The sequence below is a fragment of the Malania oleifera genome, chromosome 6 (genome assembly GCF_029873635.1).
Source record: "Malania oleifera isolate guangnan ecotype guangnan chromosome 6, ASM2987363v1, whole genome shotgun sequence".
Classification (NCBI taxonomy): domain Eukaryota; kingdom Viridiplantae; phylum Streptophyta; class Magnoliopsida; order Santalales; family Ximeniaceae; genus Malania; species Malania oleifera.
The window spans coordinates 87,518,184-87,539,803 of record NC_080422.1 but is presented as its reverse complement, the minus strand read 5'-3'; the positions used below and the strand labels follow the sequence as shown (position 1 = coordinate 87,539,803).

The following is a 21,620-nucleotide window of genomic DNA, read 5'->3' as shown; positions in this document are numbered from 1 at the left end:
CGCTTCTCGCTGCTTAAATTGATGGTTTGGTTTAATCTAGTAGGTATGAGAGCATTGTAAATTTCATAGTATTAAAAAAAAACTAGAGAATAAATTACAGGTCGTCACATATTTCATATCAAATGATGCCAAAGTGAATGCATGTTATGTGTGAGTCAAATCCTAGGACGAAGGTGAAGTGAGTATGGAGAGATATTCATGATGCTAACGAACTCTGCAGTGTTCACATGTGTTTTTTGGTCGTTTGTTGTGTCAATTGAGGGATTTCATCATTGTCCTCTAGTTTTCTATATAGATGAAACGCACTTATACAAGAAATACAAAAGAAAATTAATAATTACAACGACCTCTAATTTGCACCAACAAATATTGCTTGTAGCGTTTGCATTAGTTGAAAAAAGTCTGCCAATGGGGTCTTGGTTTCATTTGGGATGAAGTGACTGATTGCAATAATCTGTGCCTTTTATCAAACAGACACCTTGATATTATTGGTGTCTCATTTTAATGTTGACTAGCAACCACCTCAAGCACACTAGGTTTTTCTTGCAACACTTTGTCACTAACTTTAATAAGAGGGTACAGAATACGAAATTGAAATGGATGCTTGAGAAAGCTATATGAAAACACCAAGTTAGGAATTCAATAGTTTAATGGAAAGGAACCTAAGTAAGGTGGGTCACTTGTGAAATTTTTTTTTGAAGAAATCCCCTTTCACATGTCCTCACAATATCATGATGGTGGTCAAACATACGAAAATACTAATCTAATTGAATGCTTTAATGGCGTGCTTAAACGAACTCACAATTTATTGATAATTGTCATTGTATGCATACTACTTCAATGCCCAGCCAGAGGTATCTTGACAAGCTATAGAGTCAGGAAATCACGCACATTTGTTGTTGCAAGCTTTCCGAATAACATTAGCCCAAAAGTTATTCAATAATTTAAATTCAAGACCAATCCAATTGTGTTACAAACTTACAAATAAACTTTTGATGGTAGCATAATCCTTTGGTAATGAATGGAATTTAAAAAAAAAAATCATAATTTTCTGTGTCAGCGGATTGACCCAGCCTCTCTACTTCTTGACCTCCTCGTATTCTGCTTCCGGTGCTTGATCACTGCCACCCTGGGACCCTCCTTCCGAGGAGGAGCTGCTGCCAGAGTTTTGGCTCATATGCTGTCCTATCTTCGAGACAGCCTTATTTGCAGCTTCCAGCTTTGCCTTTATCTCGTCAATATTCTCATTGGTCATTGCCTTCCTCAGATCCGCCACGGCAGACTCAATCTCTGCTGCAACCTCAGCAGGAATCTTGTCCTTGTACTCATTCAGGCTCTTCTCAATGCTGTAAATGGTTGTGTCAGCGTTGTTTTTGAGGTCGATCAAAGATTTCTTCTCCTGGTCCCTCTGGGCATGCAGCTCGGCTTCCTTTACCATCTTATCTATTTCATCTTCTGAGAGACCTCCAGATGATCGGATTGTAATCTGTTGTTCCTTACTAGTTGCCTTATCCTTGGCAGAAACAGTAACAATCCCATTGGCATCAATATCGAATGTCACCTCAATTTGTGGCATGCCCCTTGGGGCAGGTGGAATACCCATAAGCTCAAACTCACCTAGAAGCTTGTTGTCAGCTGCCATTTCACGCTCACCTTGAAGCACTTTGACTCCCACTTGAGTTTGGTTGTCAGCTGCCGTGGAGAAAACCTGGGCACACAAATAAGACATGGTGAGTTTACTTCCAAATCACATCTCAGCAAAATTGCGCACATACAATGCAGTACCACCACTGATAAAGACATGGTGAGTTTACTTCCAAATTACATCTCAGCAAAATTGCGCATATACCATGCAGTACCACCACTGATAAACTGATAGTGAACTGTCCAATCACAAAATGAATAAATTGGGCAAGGTTTTTGGAAACAATGATCATTAAGCAGAACATGCAGTACATCATCAGTGTCAAATGAAATTCTTTTTACACTTTTTGCTGCATTGAGTGATTTGGAGAGAAAAGAGGAAAGGAGACTTTAAATGATTCATTTGGACAGTTGGACTGCATGTTATATAAAAAAACAGAGAGAGGGAGATAATAGGAGAGCGAGTAAAACCCCTCATAACCCTCTTTCTGATCTCTTCAAAAGTGGAGAATTTTGGAGGGAAAAAATATCTTATATTTTTTAAAATACCAAAAAAAAAATCTCAAAAAAAGAAGAAGAATGTTTACCATCTTAGTTAACAAATGAAAGGTCTATTTAGTAAAATAATATTAGATCCTGTCTTCTCTCTTCAATTATCCAAACATTGGAGAGAAATCAATACATTTTCTTTCATTTCTCTGTAGTTATCCAAACAATATAAGAGAGAAATACCTCTCCTCTCTAACTATTAACTTTTTTTTTCATTTTCTCTTTGTTATAAGAAGCAACTATCATTTCTTTTCTTTTCCCTCCTGATTATCCAAACATCATGTTAGCACATTAATAAAATGTCCTAATGAGGTATGGTATTAATTCCCAAACTAAAAATATCACGTATGCAATTAACTACGTTCTAATACAACTAATTGGTCCAAACGTAAATGCTAATTCCTCTTATGCCAAAATGCACTATGCACCTGCTAAAAATGACAATTACCATATGCATCACCAGCTGTAGAAGGAAATAAACAAACTATAGATTACTTTTGTGAGTGGAAGTATGGAGTCTATATCTTTGATTTTGAATTATGTGCAATTTAATAGGACTCACTTCAATTTTTCCCCCCATTATATCCAAATTCAAACAAGTCGAAATTTAAGGCTCAAACTCTATGTTCCCAACTAATTTAACAGTAATTTAAAATATATATATTACTGAGGTGAATTTTATGTTAAATATGAACAATGCATGAGCCACACTATATGTTAGGACAATTCGCTAGCACTTATTACACAATCAGCGGAGGTTTGATCGAGAAGTAGGCAACCAACTGCATACTAAGTGCATAGTTTCATAAATTTGTAGACCAAATTTTCTGCAATCCTTCAGAGTTTAAATCAGGGCAAAAAACGTACCTGCGATTTTTTTGTTGGGATGGTAGTGTTTCTATTGATCAACCTAGTGAAGATACCACCAAGAGTTTCAATGCCAAGTGATAAAGGAGTTACATCCAACAAAAGCAGCTCCTTAACATCTCCACGAAGAATGCCACCCTGAATTGCAGCACCCATTGCAACTGCCTCATCAGGATTAACTCCCTTGCTTGGGCTCTTCCCAAAGATCCCTCCAACTATTTCTTGTACCTTAGGTACACGGGTCATCCCACCAACAAGAAGAACTTCATCCACTTCCTTGATGGATATCCCTGCATCCTTCAAACAATTCTTACATGGGTTTCTTGTCCTCTCAATCAAGTGATCCACCAAACTCTCGAATTTTGATCTGGTAAGGGTTATATTCAAATGTTTGGCCCCAGAAGCATCAGCAGTTATAAATGGCAGGTTGATCTCAGTTTGAGATGTTGATGACAATTCTATCTTGGCTTTCTCAGCCGCTTCACGAAGCCTCTGTAGTGCCAACTTGTCCTTCGAGAGATCAATCCCCTCTGTTCTCTTGTATTCACTAACCAAGAATTCTAGTAGTGCATTGTCAAAGTCCTCACCTCCTAAAAAGGTGTCTCCGTTTGTTGCTTTTACCTGATGGACAAAAACACAAATAAATGACATGCCTGAATTTTTTTTTTTTAAAAAGCATAAAATAAAAATACAAATTTTACCTCAAAGACGCCATTAGATATTTCCAGAATTGAAACATCAAAAGTTCCACCTCCAAGATCAAAAACAGCAATGAGACCTTCCTTGTTATTTAACCCATATGAAAGTGCAGCCGCAGTTGGTTCATTGATAATTCTCTGTACATCTAGGCCTGCTATCCTCCCAGCATCCTTTGTTGCCTGTCTTTGTGCATCATTAAAGTAAGCTGGGACAGTAATGACTGCCTTGGACACAGTTTTCCCAAGGTAAGACTCTGCAGTTTCTTTCATTTTAGTAAGAACAAATGCCCCGATCTGGCTTGCAGAATACTGCTGTCCATTTGCCTCAACCCAGGCATCACCATTGGGAGCTTTCACTATCTTATATGGGACCATCTTCATTTCTTTCTGAGTCTGATGATCATCAAAACGTCTCCCTATCAGACGTTTGGTCCCAAAAAATGTGTTTCCTGGATTGGTAACTGCTTGACGTTTGGCAGGGGTTCCTACAAGTAGTTCTCCTTTTTGATTGAAGGCGACCACTGATGGTGTCGTCCTTGCTCCTTCAGAGTTCTCAATCACCTTAGCATTCTGCATTAAACATCAGAGCAACGATTAGAGGAAATTTTGGGAAAACTAATGAAACACATTTCTATGAAAATTAAATCAAAAACAACCTAATTTATTATTTCTCTAAAATAAAAAACTAACCTTTCCCTCCATAACTGCAACACAAGAATTAGTGGTACCCAAGTCAATACCAATAACATCATTCCCTGGAGGCCTTGTGCTGTATCAAAGCAAACAACAATATAAGTGGAACAAAATGCTTCTAAGCAAACACAAAATACAACACATAAAAAAAAAACAGTACCTAAAAGGTCTTGCCAGACATGCCAATTTATGACCTAAGGGGGAGGTGGCCAATGAGGTCTTGCCATTGTTGGTCAACTGAAGGAGAGAGAGAGAGAGAGAGAGAGGGATGCCAATAAGTTGCAATATAGAAAGAGAATCTATTATTAAACTATACATGTGAGGAACTGAGTAATAACATATAATCTAGAATAATAAAAGCTAATGGAAAAGACAATAATGTGTAACAAGAGATAATCAAGAGATTCATGTGAAGTGTATGGCGAACCCAATAACAAAAGTTTTGCAAGGGGACTTGAGCGGGCTACTAGCTACAACAGAAGAGAAAGAAACTCATCATGAAGAAAAATCTCCTCATTTAGGAATCACTATCATCAAGTATAATTCATAATGAGTGCAACCAGGAGCAGAATTGAAACAATACTCCTTCCCTCCCCCCCCCCCCCCAAAATAACTGGCTGTGATTTCTCCAGTCTTTTCATTATTCTCTTGTAATGTAGTTTGATCAATAATATTAGTTAGTTTTCCTTTCCTTTCTCTAACATTTTCCCAGTTCCAAACTGAGCCTTAATTATACAATAAAAGAATATTATAAGATTCTCGTTTCAATCTGCATTCAACAATACAGAGGCACTAGAAATACTGTCAAAACATATATAAAGCAATCTCAGTGTATTTGGCAATTGCTATGGTACAATTTAGATACATAAAACCAACTACGTTCTCTTGGGTAGCTGAATAAACCCAGTTAAGGCATCATCACTTCTAAGCAATATGGATCAGGCCATCAATATGAAGGATAGAACTGCCTTAAATAATTCTTGTTCATACATTATTATATTATCATTATTATTGAAAGTAAGCTATAAAGCGAACCAATTTTAGATAAAAGAGACCATTTTCAACAAATGCAACATGGAAAAAATCCAACCTTAAAAAGACACCAGAAACGGGAGACAAGAGCACACTGTATAATCAATTTCACTCTAAAAGAGTGCAAAATAATTATAGTACTCTACATTATCTGCTGGGTATTAGAATAAAATGAGAACGGGAAATTATGCTTGGGTGATGGAGCAAATTTAAAGCGTTCTCCTTGCGCCCTACTCCGCCTTGAGAACAAACCAAGTGTATGAAGAAGAAAGGAAGCTAATAAAAAAACATACAGAAAGCATACTCACTATCAAAACGTCCAATAAGAACACAAATATTAGCATAAGCAAACAAAAATATCAAAACAACAATCCCAACATACATAGAAATTTTGTAAGAATCGATCTTCCATTGAAAAACAATAAGTGAAAACACAAAAAAACAAGTCGGAAGCAGCTGTTAGATACAATCACCAAGGATCTTATGGAAGAGAAAGAGGAAACGTACGGATCTAAAAGCAGCTAAAGAAGAGGAATGGAGCTCGCGGCGCCTCAAGGTTTGCAGAAGCAGCGATGTCGCCATGGTGAGACGATCGACGCAGCGACCAAGGAGGAGAGGGTTTAAGAGTCGCTAGGGTTTTAGCAGGCGTCAATGGCAGCCTTCTGCTGGGGTTTTCCAAGGTCTTTAAAGTTGGGCGCGCCCTTCATTGGTAGGTTCTAGAGACAGAACATAGCCCTCTCAACTCGTTGAGTTAATGACAATAATAACCTTGTAAAAAAAATAAATGACCATATTTTCTTGGATATGTGCAGAAGACCGGAAGGGTTTACTTTGGAAAATACAGTTTTTTTAAGGCTTTTTGCCCCGCAAGATAGACGATAGGCTTGAGTCAATTAGAATTCTCAATTCATATAAGTTTTTACTCTAAAGCCCAAAGATTAGTTTTAATTAGGTCGTAAAATCATAGGCAAGTCTCTTTTCTTTTCTTAAATTTTTTTATTATTCTTTATAAATAATTTCTGATCTCACTGCATAAAAATTAAATTAATTTTTAAAATATTGATAAAAATAAAATATATGTTCATGCATTTATAAGAGTAATTTGGAACCATCACTCTATAATTAGTATATTGAGTTTTTTATGAAAATATTAAAATTAAAATAAAATAAATATATTTATAGAGTAGTTGACCAAATAATTATGAAAATAAATCCAACTAATTTTCCGATAGTCAATTTTAACCAAAACGTTTTAGAAAGTCAGTTTTAGTTCTTTGTCGATGAAGATGTCATGTCAACATATAATCGACTTTTCAAAAAGCCGATTATCATTCCAAAAAAGTTAAAAATTTGTATTGAATTTATGGGAGGGTCAGGTCAACAGAAAATCAACTTTTAGAACTAATAGAATTAGCAAAACTTTTAATTGATATTTTCAATTAATATCTATCCTCATTAACAATTTTAATCAACATTTTTTGACTTTTTAATTGACATTTTCAATTAAATTTGTAATCATGCTGATAATTTATATTAGTATTTTATAATTAATTTTTGTAATTAAATGTTTACACTATTACGTATCTACTAATCTAACTTCACTTGATCTACCTTCAAATTTTGAAGTGGCATGTATTGGATAGTGTCTTGCGACATTTTGATAATAAAAAATTTGATGGTCATTTTATTAATAAAAAAAATGATGACAAATCATGAAAAATAATAAGATTAAAAGCGTAAATTAACAATAATATTATTTGAAATTAAAAAATAATAATATATTGTTTTATTTAATAGAAAACATTCAAATCAAAACATAAGTATTGATTATTATGTTGATTAGAAAATATTTAAAATGCTAATTAAAGAAGTTAATTATGAAATTTAATTAACTTGTTAATTAGAAAAATATTGAACATGTTAATTATAAAATTGTAATGACCCGAAGAATAATGGTATTTAAATAATAAAGAGAGAGGGATATGGAAACAGAAACAGAAACAGAATGAGGCAATAGGTTTCGTCGACGAATACAGAAAGTTCGTCGACGAGCGCATAAGTAGGCCTCGTCGACAAATCCATGCCTTGTTGATGAGGAGATACCAAGAGAGGTTTTTGGACAGTCTGAATTTCGTCAACGAGGAGGTAGGGTTCGTCGACGAAATTACTTAAAGACTCATCGACAAAATGACGTGTCTCGTTGACGAATCCAGCTCTATAAATAGTGAAAACCCAGATTTTTGGATGAATTTTCAGTGCAAACTCTCCCTTTCTCTCTCTAAAACGCACCCCTCTCCTTCTCTCTTCGATCCCAGCTCTGTTTCTCACCGGATTGAAGATTTGAGACTACCACGACGCTTCTGGCAAAATTCTCTACAAGTCTTCCGGAACTGATCGTTGAAGAAGTTGGTTTGGAATTCATCCCAAACTCAAGATAAAGCATTTTATTCAAAATATGTTTTTCCTACAGTTATAAGAAATGTTATATGCAGAAAAATATTGATGTTTTGTTATGGAGAATGTCATTTTCAGGGTGTTGAGTAGAGAACCCGGTAGGTGTAGGGCTAAAGTTCAACATGGAGCTTTTCATAAACTAAGTAAGGGAAATATGTTATGCTAGGAAATTTGAATATGTTAATAGAAATTTTACCAACATGTATGTATGCCAATTATAATGTAGTTCTTCAGAATATGTGTTCTAAAGTATGTGTAGCCTAAGTAGATAATATTTGATGTAGAACTTTATACAGTTTTTCCAGTATATGAAGTTATACAAAACATACAGATATAGCCAGATATTCACAAAGATTATACAGACAGATATACGTACATATACAGCTTTTATTCAAATAGTTTCACAAAACAGATATATATACACACACACACATATATATGTATACAGATGTTTACTCAGATCAGTATGTTATAATTTTATACAGATCAGTATATTACAGATGTTTATCCAAAATAGTATGTTACAGTTTTACTCAGATCAGCATATATAGCATATACAGTATGCCATGTTTCCTATTATCATAACATTTAGAGTATATAGAGATTTATTTTATAGAAAGATATACAAAGATAGCATCAAGATGCTACAGATACAGAATATAGAGATTACAGAATTTACAGTACAGAAAAACAGCGCTATGTTAATTTTGAAAACATGATGAAAATAGTAAAAGAGTATATATATATATATATATATATATATATATATATATATGTATATGTATATATATAGTATCAGGTCCCTAAGGAATGATTACAGACAGATACAGATAAAGAATACAGAGCACGGTACCGTTGCTATATACAGATAGAGTGCAACCACATATCTTAAATAGTGTGTGGGTACCATCAAACTGTGCTCGGAGAGTATGTAGCTCCCCAGTTCGCTGGGTTGAGGGGGCCAGTTTGGCGAGGTAGCAGCCAGTCCCGCGCCTAGGAGAGTATGCAGTTTGGCTAGGTTGAGGTAGTGTAGAGTATATTGACTTATCTGGAGGGCCGACCAGATTAAGTCTCGCCTACAGGTCGCACAACTCTATCATGAGGGGTCAAATTATGATATACAGAGTTCCAGGGATAAAACACAGTTATGTATATGTATACAATTTTATAGCTTTGTTGTATATAATATGATATTAGCAGTATGAATGATAGAAAGTTCAGATGATACATATATTTTAAGCTACTATACATGTGTTATATGTGCTTTTACAAATTTACCAAATCATGCAGTTTTACATACTGCTATTATAGTTTTACGACTCGGTCGCCACACACTAGTAATAGCATATTTTCACTTACTGAACGTCATCTCACCCTATTATTTTACCATTTTTCAGGTGAGCCAGCTAGGCGAGCAGATCAGGCGAGCAAATAGAGTGATTTCTTGATAGCCCTGGTTTTAGGGTGAGTTTGTAGTTGAGTTTTGTATTTTTGGGATAGGTGATACTGGAGGGAGTTGTTTTATATGACTATGGTCTGAATGTATTGAATTCTGATATTATATAGTATGTATGGATGTATGGTTTATGTTTCCGCTGCGTAGGTATGAACATTGTATTCAGGATTATCCTGGTGCCTGCTAAGGCCCGAATTTCGTAGCAGAGGGTATCAGAATAGTTAATATATATATATATATATATATATAATATGAAAAAAAAAATGATATAAATTTTGAGGTCGTTACAAAAATTGACTAATTTTTAATTACTAAATATTAAAATTGTTAGCCTTGGTAAGCTACATAATCATAGTTTATATGTTTTAATGATATTAACCTATATGTGGTTCCTAGTGTTTCTCATCTTTACGGATTATGTTTAGTATAGGTTCAAAAGACAAATATATGAAGTATTGGTTATAAGGCAATGATCGGACCGAGTAAAAGTCAAAAAGGAAAGATCAAAAGGACACTCACTCGAAAGGATTCAAGCACACCAAAGGAAGCTTAATGTTGTATTTTATGTAATGGAAATGTGTTTGAAGTGGTCTATTTTGTAACTCCTACTAGTTTTGTTTCTTACATGATTTTTAAGTAAGAGTTGAACAAATGCATTTTTTGGTATTTGGGGCATAACTTTTGTTAAAAGAATTCAAAATTAATGATCTTGGTGTCCCTAAAAAGTTAAGAAAAAATCTCACAACTTTCATGTTGATGACTTTTTCTTATTCATGACACTCGTCGACGAGTGGGGGGCGAGTCACTAGTTGACACTAGTTGATGAGTGTAGGGCACTAGTCGACAAGTCTAATGGGTAGAATGACGCTAATGATTAGAAAATGGCTAGTTCTCAAGCAAAATACATGGGATTCGCTCCCAACGGCCAGTTAACATTCATATTGGCTCTTTGGCTATAAATATAAGCTATTATATATGTTTAGACATGGTTTTAAGCATTATTGATCATATTGGTGAAAAATATCATTTTATCCAAAACCTAAGCACTTACGACTATGCATCTTTGTCTTTTATTCACAAGTGCTCAATCTCTCTTACTCATTCATCTTGTTTGAATCATTCATTGAGAGAGTAGTGTGAGGTTTGAATTGTATTTGATATCAGCTTAATAAGGAGCATTCTCTTTGTAAATCATCTTATTAGTGTAAAAGTTCTTTGTGAACCATTGTTGGTGAAGGTTCTTTGTGAACCGAAGCCTCTTTGTGATCGGGTAGAGATTTGTTCTCGAGTGTAGGGATTTGTTCCCGAATTGTAAAGCTTGTTCCGCTAGTGAATGAGTATTTATAATGAATTGTGGAATCTTTTGTTTGGTACTAAGACGTGGATATAGGCTCATTGTCCAACCACGTTAACTATCGATGTTAAGCTTTTCTCTCCCTACAATTTACTTTATTTGTCTTATGCATGATTTATATTTTGTATATTATGATTTAATTGCTTGAATCTTGCCAACAATTTCGTTTTGTAGATAAAATTTTAAATACGCAAAAAGAGTCCGTTCACCCCCCCCCCCTCTTGGACTATATGTACTCTCGGGTGGGACGACTAACAAAAATGCTTATTAAAGGTGTTGACTAAAAGTTGTATAAATTTTAATATAATTTTTAATAGTACACAATATTGAAATTTTTTTATTAAAATGTAATTAACATAAATATTAATTTATTTTTTAATAATAAAATATTTAAAATTTTAATTACGAATCATAATTACAAAATACTAATAATTTTAACTAGTATTTTCTTACTAGTATTTGTAATTAAAATTTTAAATATATTCTAATTAAAAATAATTTAATATTTATGTTAATTACATTTTAGGTAAAAAATTTCAACATTGTGTACTAATAAAAATTATATAAAACTTTTACTCAACACCTTTAATAAACATTCTAATATTTTATAATTAAAAATTAGTCAATTTTACAATTAATATGTTCTAATTAGCAAATTAATTAAATTTCATAATTAACTTCTTCAATTAACATTTTAAATTTTTTCGTGATTTTAATTTTAGCGCCAGTTTTTAACTGCTTTGTATAAGAGGAATTAGAGTGTTCCCTACCCCCAGGGTGTGGTTCAGCGGGAATATCTCTCACGAGGTCAGGTGTTTAAATCCTCTCGGACTCGTTTCCACCCCTGGACTCCTGAATTTACCCTTCCTTTGGAGTTGTGGGATCAACTTCAATGGGCGCAAAACTAGTCACACAGACCGTAAAACGGACACGTGGATACCCGATGCGTAATCCAAAAAAAAAAAAAGAGTGTTCCCAAGTGTGGGGGCTGCTTTGCTTTGCTAGGTGCCCAAAGCATCAGGGATGTGCAGCCGTCCATGAGAGCGGAAGACTCTGCATTCTTCACGGAGGTGATTCCAGGCTACCTCTTCTTCCTTGGGATGGAGAATTAAGACTCTGGGACAATTCTCTCTATAACTGATTGAAATTGCTTTGTGCAGCTCATATTCAATGCGAATGAATTCCGAATTTTCAATCGGCTGGCGAATAACACAATTTATTTGATGGTTTACGGACCTCGATCCCTTTAACAATGGCTGAAAGTTGAAACCTTAAAACAGTATTGCTTCTATAGAAAATTTGCAAAGAAAGACAAATTGTTAAAACATGTAAAAATATGTCATGTTCTTGCTTCGTTTTCTCTTCTCAACATCTTATCTCATTTGTTAATTAGTAACCCCTATAAGAAATATGAATCTCTTGCAAATGAAGGGCAATATAAATGTCAAAGGAGCCTTTAAACTACCCTTCGTATTGTATTCCTTTTGAATTATTTCTGGAAAATCGGTGCACTGCTACCAAGAATACACTTTCTAAACTCTTTTTGGTTGCTGAGTGCATTGAGGCCATTGATCATACAGAGCCATTCCCAACAGCAATGAAATCGTCTTAACAGAGGTAAAACACAGCACAGGATTGCCATCTAATACCAGGGCTCCATTGTGTGATCTCTCCTCACCAAATCAGCCCCCAGCAGCCGAAAATCGAAGAGTTCTTATTTGAAATTATTTATAAAATTGAGGCACGCAACTTCTGATTCAAATAACATTTTTTTAATTTCAACAGCCAAGGATATTACTCATTTGAGTCACATATGGCAACTGCGGCCAAGAAATATTGCTTATGTTTTGAGTCATAAGCTACAAGTGCCATTTTGTTAAGTCAATCCATAAAACACATCCAAAAGACTAAAATTCCAAAAACACACACACACACAGATAAAGGATTTGTTCAAAATACTAAGCATAACATAATTAAGAATCCAAACGCAGATTAAACTTAAACATAAACATGTATGACCACAGGCTACTTGTCTCTAAGAAATAAAAGGCACAATTATAAAATAGTTCAGTCCCAAAAAAGCGGGGAAGAAAATGCAATAGGAATGAGATGTAGACATTGCCAATAGCATTTTATATTCAAAACGTCCATTCATGGGAAGATCCAACTAGCATGCACCCTCAGAGCTCATCTTATCAAGGTTTACTTCTCTGAAGAGTTTGGTCCCCTCTTCTTCCCAAAGCCAACCACTACAAACAGAAACCAAGAAAATGTAACACTTAGAATATCTATGATAGGTTGCACAAATTGATAATAATAATAATAATAATAATAATAATAATAATAATGATAATAATTTTCAAACTGTAGAGTTGGTTAGCACTTAATCACACTTATGGCTCTCAATATAAATTATTTCTGAAACGCTAACCAAATATTATCTTGCTTAGCAGTAATGCATTTTCTAAACACAACAGGTGGAGTGAGTGTCATTCTGAATCTTGCAAATTACCAAATTAAAGCATTTCATAGTTTGATAATACGGGGTCAAAATTTGCAGAACTCTAGATTATAATTTAATTTGTCATTTTTTTGAGAGCCTAAATTTCAGACCTAGGGTTGGACTTATGCGTATTTCAATAAAATGTAATACAAAATTGTATTAAGCTCCCTGCAAATAAACACAAATCCAAATCTAATACTCAAAATTCATGTTCCTGAACAAAACTTTGGTAACTTCATCTTCCCTGCTTATTATTTTACAGTCTGTATTTCAACAAGTCTGAGATAATGCCATATCGTTACGCTGTATAAAGATCTAACTGAACTTCCTCCATTGATTTTAACATTATAAGTCATTTCTTGAGGTCAGAAAAAAAGCTCTTCAAGTTCTTCAGTTTCCATATAGTAGCTTTATGCTTGAGGTCTTTTGAGGGTATGACATAGAACCTAATTGTGTTGTGCTAAAGTTTTGATGGTAATCAGCTGTTGGAATTAATTCCTAAAAAAATTGAATTTTTGGAAATAATTATTTGTTGAAATTATCATTAAAAATAAATGTTCGAGCATGCGAACAGCATTTAGATTAGAACTTCTGCTTGCAGAGGAATATGGAAGATTGAAAGCTGTGCTTTAGATTTACAAACAAAATAAGTTATTTCTAGTTATGCATTGAACACAGCGTTGGAAGAGAATGAAGAACAAACGAAGATGTAGAAAAACAAGAATCTAGACAACAATGTCTTCAATAATAAACTAGAAGTCTAGAACATTCTAAATCTTATCAAATTATAATTTTTCCTAGCATGAGGGGCTCATAAGCTCTTAGTAACACTCTTGTCAACTAAAGACTTCTGCAAACAGACTTAACCAATGCAAAAAGACTCGAACATCTTCAAAATAGAAATTTTAATAACTTGATAATGGGTTAATTTGCAACTTCAGGAAGGATTTTAATTAAAATCTCCTCAGAACTAGCACGTCTAATATAATATAAATCTTAAATTTGCTCATATGAACTTATAAGAGACGGCAGTCCATGCTTCAGAAATTTCAACTCACGAATTTCAAGTATAGGAATGCTAGAGATTTAACAGGTACAAACCCAGATTTATAGATCGTAAAAAAAGGGAAAAAATTTACCGGCAGTGACGAATCGGCGATTGTATTGCATGCGCTTGTGAGCGCGACCACGGGGCTTCTTCTTCTTATCCTGCTTGGCCACCTTCGGGGTCTGCCCTCTCACCTTACCGGCACGAGCCAAAGATCCGTGAACCTTACCTGGACCAACACCCCAATTTAGCGAGACGATTAGACTCAAGAAAGTAAAAGGCACAAATCTCACAGCCCAACAACTGAATCAAACACTGAATCAGAGATCCGAATGAAGGTTACTGAACTTACCCATTGCTGATTTTCAGAAGAGTTCGCACTATTCCGGGAGAGAATGACCTTCCTACAGTTGCACGCGAGGGAGAGAAAAATTTAGGGTTAGGGTTTTGCAAGCCTATATATAGATTGGGCGTATAACTATGAGCTGATTTTGGCTTTTGGGGCCCGTTTAATTATAGGAAATAGTTTTATTTTTTTATTTCCATTTTTCTAAAAAAAATAATACAAATTTCACATTAGATTTTAATTTTTCAATATTGGCATTAAAAAGTAAAAAATAAAATATTTATTATTTGTGCAGAATATTTTTTATTCATAAATTTAAAATTAATTTCAAAAAAAATTATTTTGATTTTTAAAAAATATATATATACAAGGTAGTATTTGGGACATGAATTTTGCGTTTGAAATTGAATTTATATAGATTTAGAATAAATTAAATATGATTTTATATCACATTTTGTAAATATTTATGTAAATTCCAAATCTAATATTTAAATTTCAAGCCTCCAATTGTAGAGAAAAGAAATAAAAAATTTAGAAAATAATTAAAAGGTATTCTCCAACTTTTAGTGTGGAACAACTGAATAGCATGAGGTGCCCAAAAGAAAAAAAAGAAAAATACCCTTAAATTTGTTATTTATTTAAATTATTATCTTATTAACTGTGTTGATTCTTCCGGGAGTCCACTTTTATTTTTCATATTTTATGTGCTCAAGTGTAATATTTACTATAAAAAATTTATCATTTCTGCACAAGCATTTGTCGTTTCTATGCTGGCATATCATGATCTAAAATGATTGAATTGATTCCAAAAGTTTTGAGAGTAGAAACACATTAGGTTTGACACATCTACAAATCTTGTACTATTTGGTACATTATCTAAATTTATAATTTCTATAATATTTTTGAAGCAAGAATGCTAAGTGTTCTTTGTTTCTAAGGGCATGCTTATAATATGCCTAATAGTAGGGGTGAGCAAACGGTCGATTCGGCTAAATTCGGTTAATTAATCGAATTAACCGAAAATTTTGGTTAAAGAATCCTGTTAACCGAACCGACTGAACCGTTTGGTCTCACCGAACCGAACTCGACCGAATTTATTTTCGGGTAATTCGGTTAACCGATTTTAACCGTGAAACGAGGAACGGAAGGGGGAAAGGTGTACTGGACTGTGTATCCGTCTTAAACAAGGAAAGGTGGGGGAAGGTTGAAACCTTGAAGTCCTGAGTCACTGAGTGTTGATCCATCGCCATGCCCACGCGAGGGAAGAGCCGATCGAAGAGGGATTCGGGATCGGGATGGGTCACGAACTGGGAAGACTGGAAGAGGGGCTCAGGTGAAGCTGCGAAGCTAGGAAGAGGCGATTCGCGAAGAGGGAGAACCGGAGAACTGAGACGTGGAGATTGATGTGGAGGAAAGGTGGTTGGTTAGGGAGACGATTGGGCTCGGGCGAGCTTGATGCCAGTGAGGAGGAGCCGCAGAGCCGGGGTGGTTCTCAGTGAACTGCTCTGTGCGCGAGACTGTGAGAGAATAAAAATGAGAATGAGAGGGAGCTTGTGTGCCGGTGACGATGACCAGCGATGACGATGGTGATGGTCGCCGGCGATAGCATCGCGTGAAGATGGTGGTGCGAACTGCCGTGGATTGAGCTCGGGTGAGCGAGAGAAAGGCGGCCTTCTGACTTCTGAGTTTCTGAGAGCACTTAGAGTGAGACGGAGAGTGAGAGCCGAGAGGCGGAGAGGGAATGGAAATATAGAAGATAACAAGAATTTTTCTAATTTAAATTTAAAATTTAATTAATTATTAATTCGGTTAATCGGTTAACCGAATTAATGTTTTCTATTCACCGAACCGAAACCCGATTCCCCAAAATATTGGAATGTATAACCGAACCGACCGAACTGGTTTTTTTAACCGAACCGAACCGACCAATTTCGGTCGGTTAATTCGGTTTTCCCCGAATTATGCTCACCCCTACCTAATAGAATTTATATTTGATCTATGAAGAAAAATGTTGTGTTTTCTTTCTAATGGAAATTAGAGAATAAGATATATAGGAAGAAAATAGTTTCTTAGAATTGAAAATTTATGAGATTAATTAAAAATATAGAAGGAAAAATAAATAAATAGCATGATCATTTGCTCATTATCATTATAGACGCCTAATTTTTTTATGGGGCCATTTGATTAAGCTCTGGAATTTCTTAGTTAATTGAAGGATACAAAATATATTAATTGGTTGTGAAGCAATTGATTGATGTCTCTTTGCCCTTCTCTAGGATATTTTTTGTATAATTCAAAATTGGAACTCTCAATTTCTACTTTTAGGGTTTTAATTGCTTTAATTTGGGAGCTATCCTTAATTGAGTTAAAAATTTCCCTTATGATAGAAAGGGATTTGCTTCTAAATACCTTTTATAAGAGAAGGAAGGATTTCTTTGTCTTCAAAGGACATTTTAGGAAGTAGGACATTAGGGCAACACCTCGCCTTCCTTTTTTTCTCTATAAAGAAGGAAGTTAAGGGTTCCCCCCCCCCCCCCCCCACCCCCACATAGACACATTTAATTTAGGACACACATGTTCAAGTGAAGGGAGATGCATTCAATTGCTTAAACACTTAATTTGAGAGTGCAACCAAAAAAAAACAAACAAATAGAGAGATAAGACGAAGAAATGTCCAAACTTTGGAGAGAAAGTTTCTCCATCCTATTGGTTCTTAAAGAAGACTCCACAAGAGAAATAAAACTTGAGGAAGAAGATTGAAGTTTGCTTCTTCTTTCCTTGTTGTCATTAGATCATCAAACAGGGTATCTCTCTTTAGGGCTTTGAATTTGGGGCTACACACCTTAAGTAGCAGCTGCATGTTCAAGGGTCATGACTACAAAAGTTTATAGCTGAGAGGGCACTTCATGATCGAGAGAGATTATGGTTAAGAGGGCTTCATGGTGCTAACTTAATGGCAGCAAGATTTCACGGTGGATTCCAGATGGCAAGGCTTCAAAACAAATTATAGGTAAGGATTGTGTGTAGGAGAGGAAAAAGGGCAACGAGGGCTTCACTGCTTAGATGGCTGAGAGGTTTTCATAGGTAGGGCTGCAAATGAACCAAGCCACTTATGAGCTGCTTGGTAGTTAAGCTCGGTAAGATCTCATTTATTATTTAAATGAGCAACTCCCAAGCCTAATTTTTAGGCTCATTAATTAACGAATCGAACCTAAACACAATTGGGCTCCACTCAATTTGACTCGTGAGCAACTCCATTAGGCTCAATAATGAGCTCGATTTTATACTTAATAATTAAAACATCATTCTTTATTTTTTAAAATTAATTAGTTAACTATTGGTTCACAAAAAAATCAACCAAATATTTAAAAAAAAAAAAAACTCATAACACCTACTAGTTATTAATTTATTTATTATTTTTAAGTTAAGCAAATGTGGAAAATGAGTCTAATATAGAAGATGAGAGACCCAAAAAGAGTTCAATCTTCCGATGTGGGATATGAAGATAAGGGGTTGAAGTGGGGAGAAAGCATGGGGGAGAGAGGCCAAGAACTGGAGGCTGCATTTTTGTCCTACTTCGGAAATACAAAGAATGTTAGCCTTCTTAACAATTCATAAAATCCCTTGCTAGCTTCCCCTTCCATCCACCTTCCTACACAGTTGCGTACCAGCACATTGTCAACTTTGCATAGCCATTGTATAATTAATGTTGTGGGCTTATATGATTATAGGTTCCTCGTTGGTTTTTTAAGTTATATATTGGTCCTGTTTCATGATGGGCTTGAGTACTTAATTTTAAGCCCAATTTGCCATTAATGGCCTCTAAAATTTCAAATGTTAAACTGGGCTACCTTGGTTAGTGGTTGAAAACGAGCCAAGTTCAAGTTGAGCTTGAGCCAATGAATAAATTTTTTAGTCGAGCTGGAGCTTTAGTTTTGCAACTCGAATTAATTGAACTTGAGCTCAAGTCGAGCTATTTTTCTTTTGAGTTGAACTTTAACAAGCCGAGCCTGAATATGTTAAAGCTTGGCTACTCTTGACTTGTTTGCAACCCTATTCACAGTTATAGCTTGATGGCAGCAAGGTAGGTTACATGGTATGATTGTGCACAAAAATAAAGGGGAAAGGGGAAATATGTTGAGGCAAGCTTCATATATATAGAGAAAAGGAAATCTTAGGCATGGGATTCAGAGGGAAAGTAAAACATCGTGTGGGCAAACCAAAAATAATAAAAATGAAGGATTTTAGTGGCAATTCGTCGGGGATAGTTTATAGTAATCGCCATTAAAAGTTATTAAATGGCGACAATTATTTATTTTGTTGTCATATCCATCGTTTAATATTATAATTAGTAGCAATTGAGAAATCATTGCTAAATAATTGCCACTACAGAGCATTCTTGTTGTAGTGGTTAAGGCTCAAAGTTTGTTTGTCACAAAACCTACCAATCTCCAATTCTATAACCTTATGTCTCATTCCAACCACACATTCGCCTTGCTTGAAGCAAGGTAAGCTACTAATTCCTCCTTGATATAAAGTCAAAAATGGTATAGTGTCAAAGTATTCCAAGCTACACAAATAGAATAGGCTTTCAAGTCATTCAAACGATAAGAAGTTTGTCCCAAGAGAGTTGTCATCTATTATAGGTAATTGGGGTTGGGGCGAGAGGGGGTTTCAAGCCTTGAGTTTTGTATTCTAAAAAGGGAGTTTGGATTTATGCCTGAACTTTAAAGTGATGAATTGTTTGGTTTTAGAAAACCAAGTTATTACTTTGAGCTTAAAGCTTTTCAAATAGTATGGCTATAACAAAGGGAAGGTACATACATTGAGGATGATAAAATCCAAATGTAGAAGATGGATGGAAAGTGTAAAGAAATAGATGTTGTGGTAGTTTCAATGAATAATTTTCCACACATTTCATTGATAACAATTATATCTTATATACACAATAGTTGAGGAGCTAATTTAGGAATTATACAAACGTTGAAGCTAAACCTATGCTACTGTTACAATGTACAATTATAGAATCCAAACTTAGAATCAGTTACAAATTGTCATGCCCCGAACCCGGGGTGTGATGAGACCATCCCTACGTCTCTGATACCATTCACGCAGCGGAAATAATAAAACAACCTCAAAAGAAATACCAGAGTACTATATATTTACAACCCAAATATAGTATAATAAATTCTCCATATTACATCACCCGAGAAAAATAAAAACATAAACTATACATATAACTGATCTTCCCACCACTCAAAATTACCAAAAAACCAACCCTGCCCGGACCTTCTAAGCTCGATCACCTGAAGAACCTGAAAATGATAATAATACGCCAGGATAAGACACCTCTCAGTAAAAAAGAAGTAAACTATAACAATGTGTGGCAAAATGGTTTTTAGTAGATACAAAATATATTCATTAATTAATCAACACAACTAGCAAGGTGCATATAGTCTATAGTCATACAAACATAACCAATATTTATATCGAAAGTTCCCAAGGATAGGGAAGATAGCATGCTCATACATGCACCTTCCCTCTGTTCTGATACCGTTTGTAACCTTACCCTTTAATTTGGGCGCAACCAAGAGGGGGGGTGAATTGGTTTATTTAGATTAAACTTATTATTTTTCTTTTTATTCTTACTTGTTGTAATTCAAGACTCTAAAAGTTAATTAATCAATTTGCAATTTAAACCAAATCACACCACAAACTTAAAACAAAATACAATCCAATCAAATATAAAACTCAACCAATCATTCAAGAATAATTTTTTCCTTTGATAGAAGTCCTGCAGCTATTTTGCAAAGCCTGTTTTGAATGAATTTTTATTGCTTTTTCTCTTAACCAAGATTTCCGCAAATCAACCGACGTACTCCCTTTTGGGTTTCCGCAAATGGTTAATAAAAACGTACTTTCTTAAATCAAGAGACTTCCTTGAATATGATGTATAAGCCCTGCAACCTGCACTTGATTTACACAGTATATAATGCGGAAAGTAATAAGAGTAAAGAGAAGAAGAACACCAAGATTTATGAGGTTCGGCTTATTCCCAGCCTACGTTCTCGTCTTTGGTCAATTCCACCAAAGGATTCCACTAAGTAAGCTCTTTACTGGGCAGAGCAAGCCTTTACAAAAATTTCTTTTTTTTAAGGTAGAGAAACCTCTCCAAGTGAACAATCCTCACTCGGTACAACAATCCAAACAAGCCTTGAACCGTCAATAATACAAAGAGATTGCTATAATGATCTGTGTACAAAAGAGACTCTCAAAACAGAGTAGAGTTGTACAAGTTAGAGCACAATCAATGCTTCAATCAAATAAATAATAAAGAAACTATGGAGCTCAAGTGTTTAGAGATTACCCAGAGTTTGTTTTGAATAATCAAACTCAGAGTATGTATCTTGGCTTTGATATTTCAGCAGAGTTTCAGAACTTTTCTCCCAGATGGAGTGTGAGCAATAGAAAGCTTTGAGAGATTGAATGCTTTAATTTCAAGAGAGCTGAGTAATTGCTTGGATGATTGAATTCTTGAGTTTAAAGGAGTATTTATAGGCATTCTTGGCTTAGTTTCCTTGTTCCCCAAGAGTCTTTGAGTAGTTTCCAAGTTTTTACAACGTTCATATTTTGAAAAATCAAATTTTGAAATTTTCCCGTTGGGGTTTAAAAAATAAAATCTGTGGAGTTGGCCAGCTAGACAGGCGACTGGGTAGTTCAAAAATCACAGGGTCAGTCGGCTGGACAGGCGACTGGCACCATTCTATCTCTAAATAATTATTTCAAGAAATTGTCAGTCGGCTGGAAAAACATAGTTCATTTTGAGTCAGTCGGCTGACTGTCAGTTGACTGGGTAATTTTGCCTTGGTTAGGTTAGTCTGCTGGGCAGACAAAAAACTAGTTTTTCTTTTTGATTTTTTCATTTCAGCTTTACACCTATGATTTGATTCTTCATAAAATATTTCAGGAATTAAAA

At 34.9% G+C, this 21,620-nt stretch overlaps 2 protein-coding genes across 2 annotated transcripts; both read right to left on the bottom strand.

Moving 5' to 3' along the window:
* Positions 1-892: 892 nt before the first annotated feature.
* On the bottom strand, positions 893-6,207 carry LOC131157102 (heat shock 70 kDa protein, mitochondrial). The gene is made up of 6 exons (XM_058110990.1): positions 5,991-6,207; positions 4,612-4,688; positions 4,449-4,527; positions 3,762-4,328; positions 3,061-3,681; positions 893-1,708 (listed from the first exon to the last, which is right to left on the bottom strand). Exons 1-6 carry the CDS (start codon positions 6,063-6,065, stop codon positions 1,079-1,081), a joined length of 2,049 nt encoding a protein of 682 aa, XP_057966973.1. The 5' UTR covers positions 6,066-6,207; the 3' UTR covers positions 893-1,078.
* Positions 6,208-12,692: 6,485 nt separating this feature from the next.
* On the bottom strand, positions 12,693-14,805 carry LOC131157101 (small ribosomal subunit protein eS30z/eS30y/eS30x). The gene is made up of 3 exons (XM_058110989.1): positions 14,651-14,805; positions 14,390-14,527; positions 12,693-12,996 (listed from the first exon to the last, which is right to left on the bottom strand). Exons 1-3 carry the CDS (start codon positions 14,652-14,654, stop codon positions 12,950-12,952), a joined length of 189 nt encoding a protein of 62 aa, XP_057966972.1. The 5' UTR covers positions 14,655-14,805; the 3' UTR covers positions 12,693-12,949.
* Between the last annotated feature and the right edge of the window lie 6,815 nt (positions 14,806-21,620).

What these genes read in the sequence shown, in the direction of transcription:
- LOC131157102 (XM_058110990.1), bottom strand. Translation starts at nt 6,065, where the DNA reads ATGGCGACATCGCTGCTTCTGCAAACCTTGAGGCGCCGCGAGCTCCAT. An exon ending in CTTTAGCTGCTTTTAGATCC is followed by an intron (nt 4,689 to 5,990) that starts GTACGTTTCCTC and finishes TCTCTCCTTCAG; the next exon opens with TTGACCAACAATGGCAAGAC. An exon ending in TTGCAGTTATGGAGGGAAAG is followed by an intron (nt 4,329 to 4,448) that starts GTTAGTTTTTTA and finishes TGTTTAATGCAG; the next exon opens with AATGCTAAGGTGATTGAGAA.
- LOC131157101 (XM_058110989.1), bottom strand. An exon ending in TCGCCGATTCGTCACTGCCG is followed by an intron (nt 12,997 to 14,389) that starts GTAAATTTTTTC and finishes TTCTGTTTGTAG; the next exon opens with TGGTTGGCTTTGGGAAGAAG.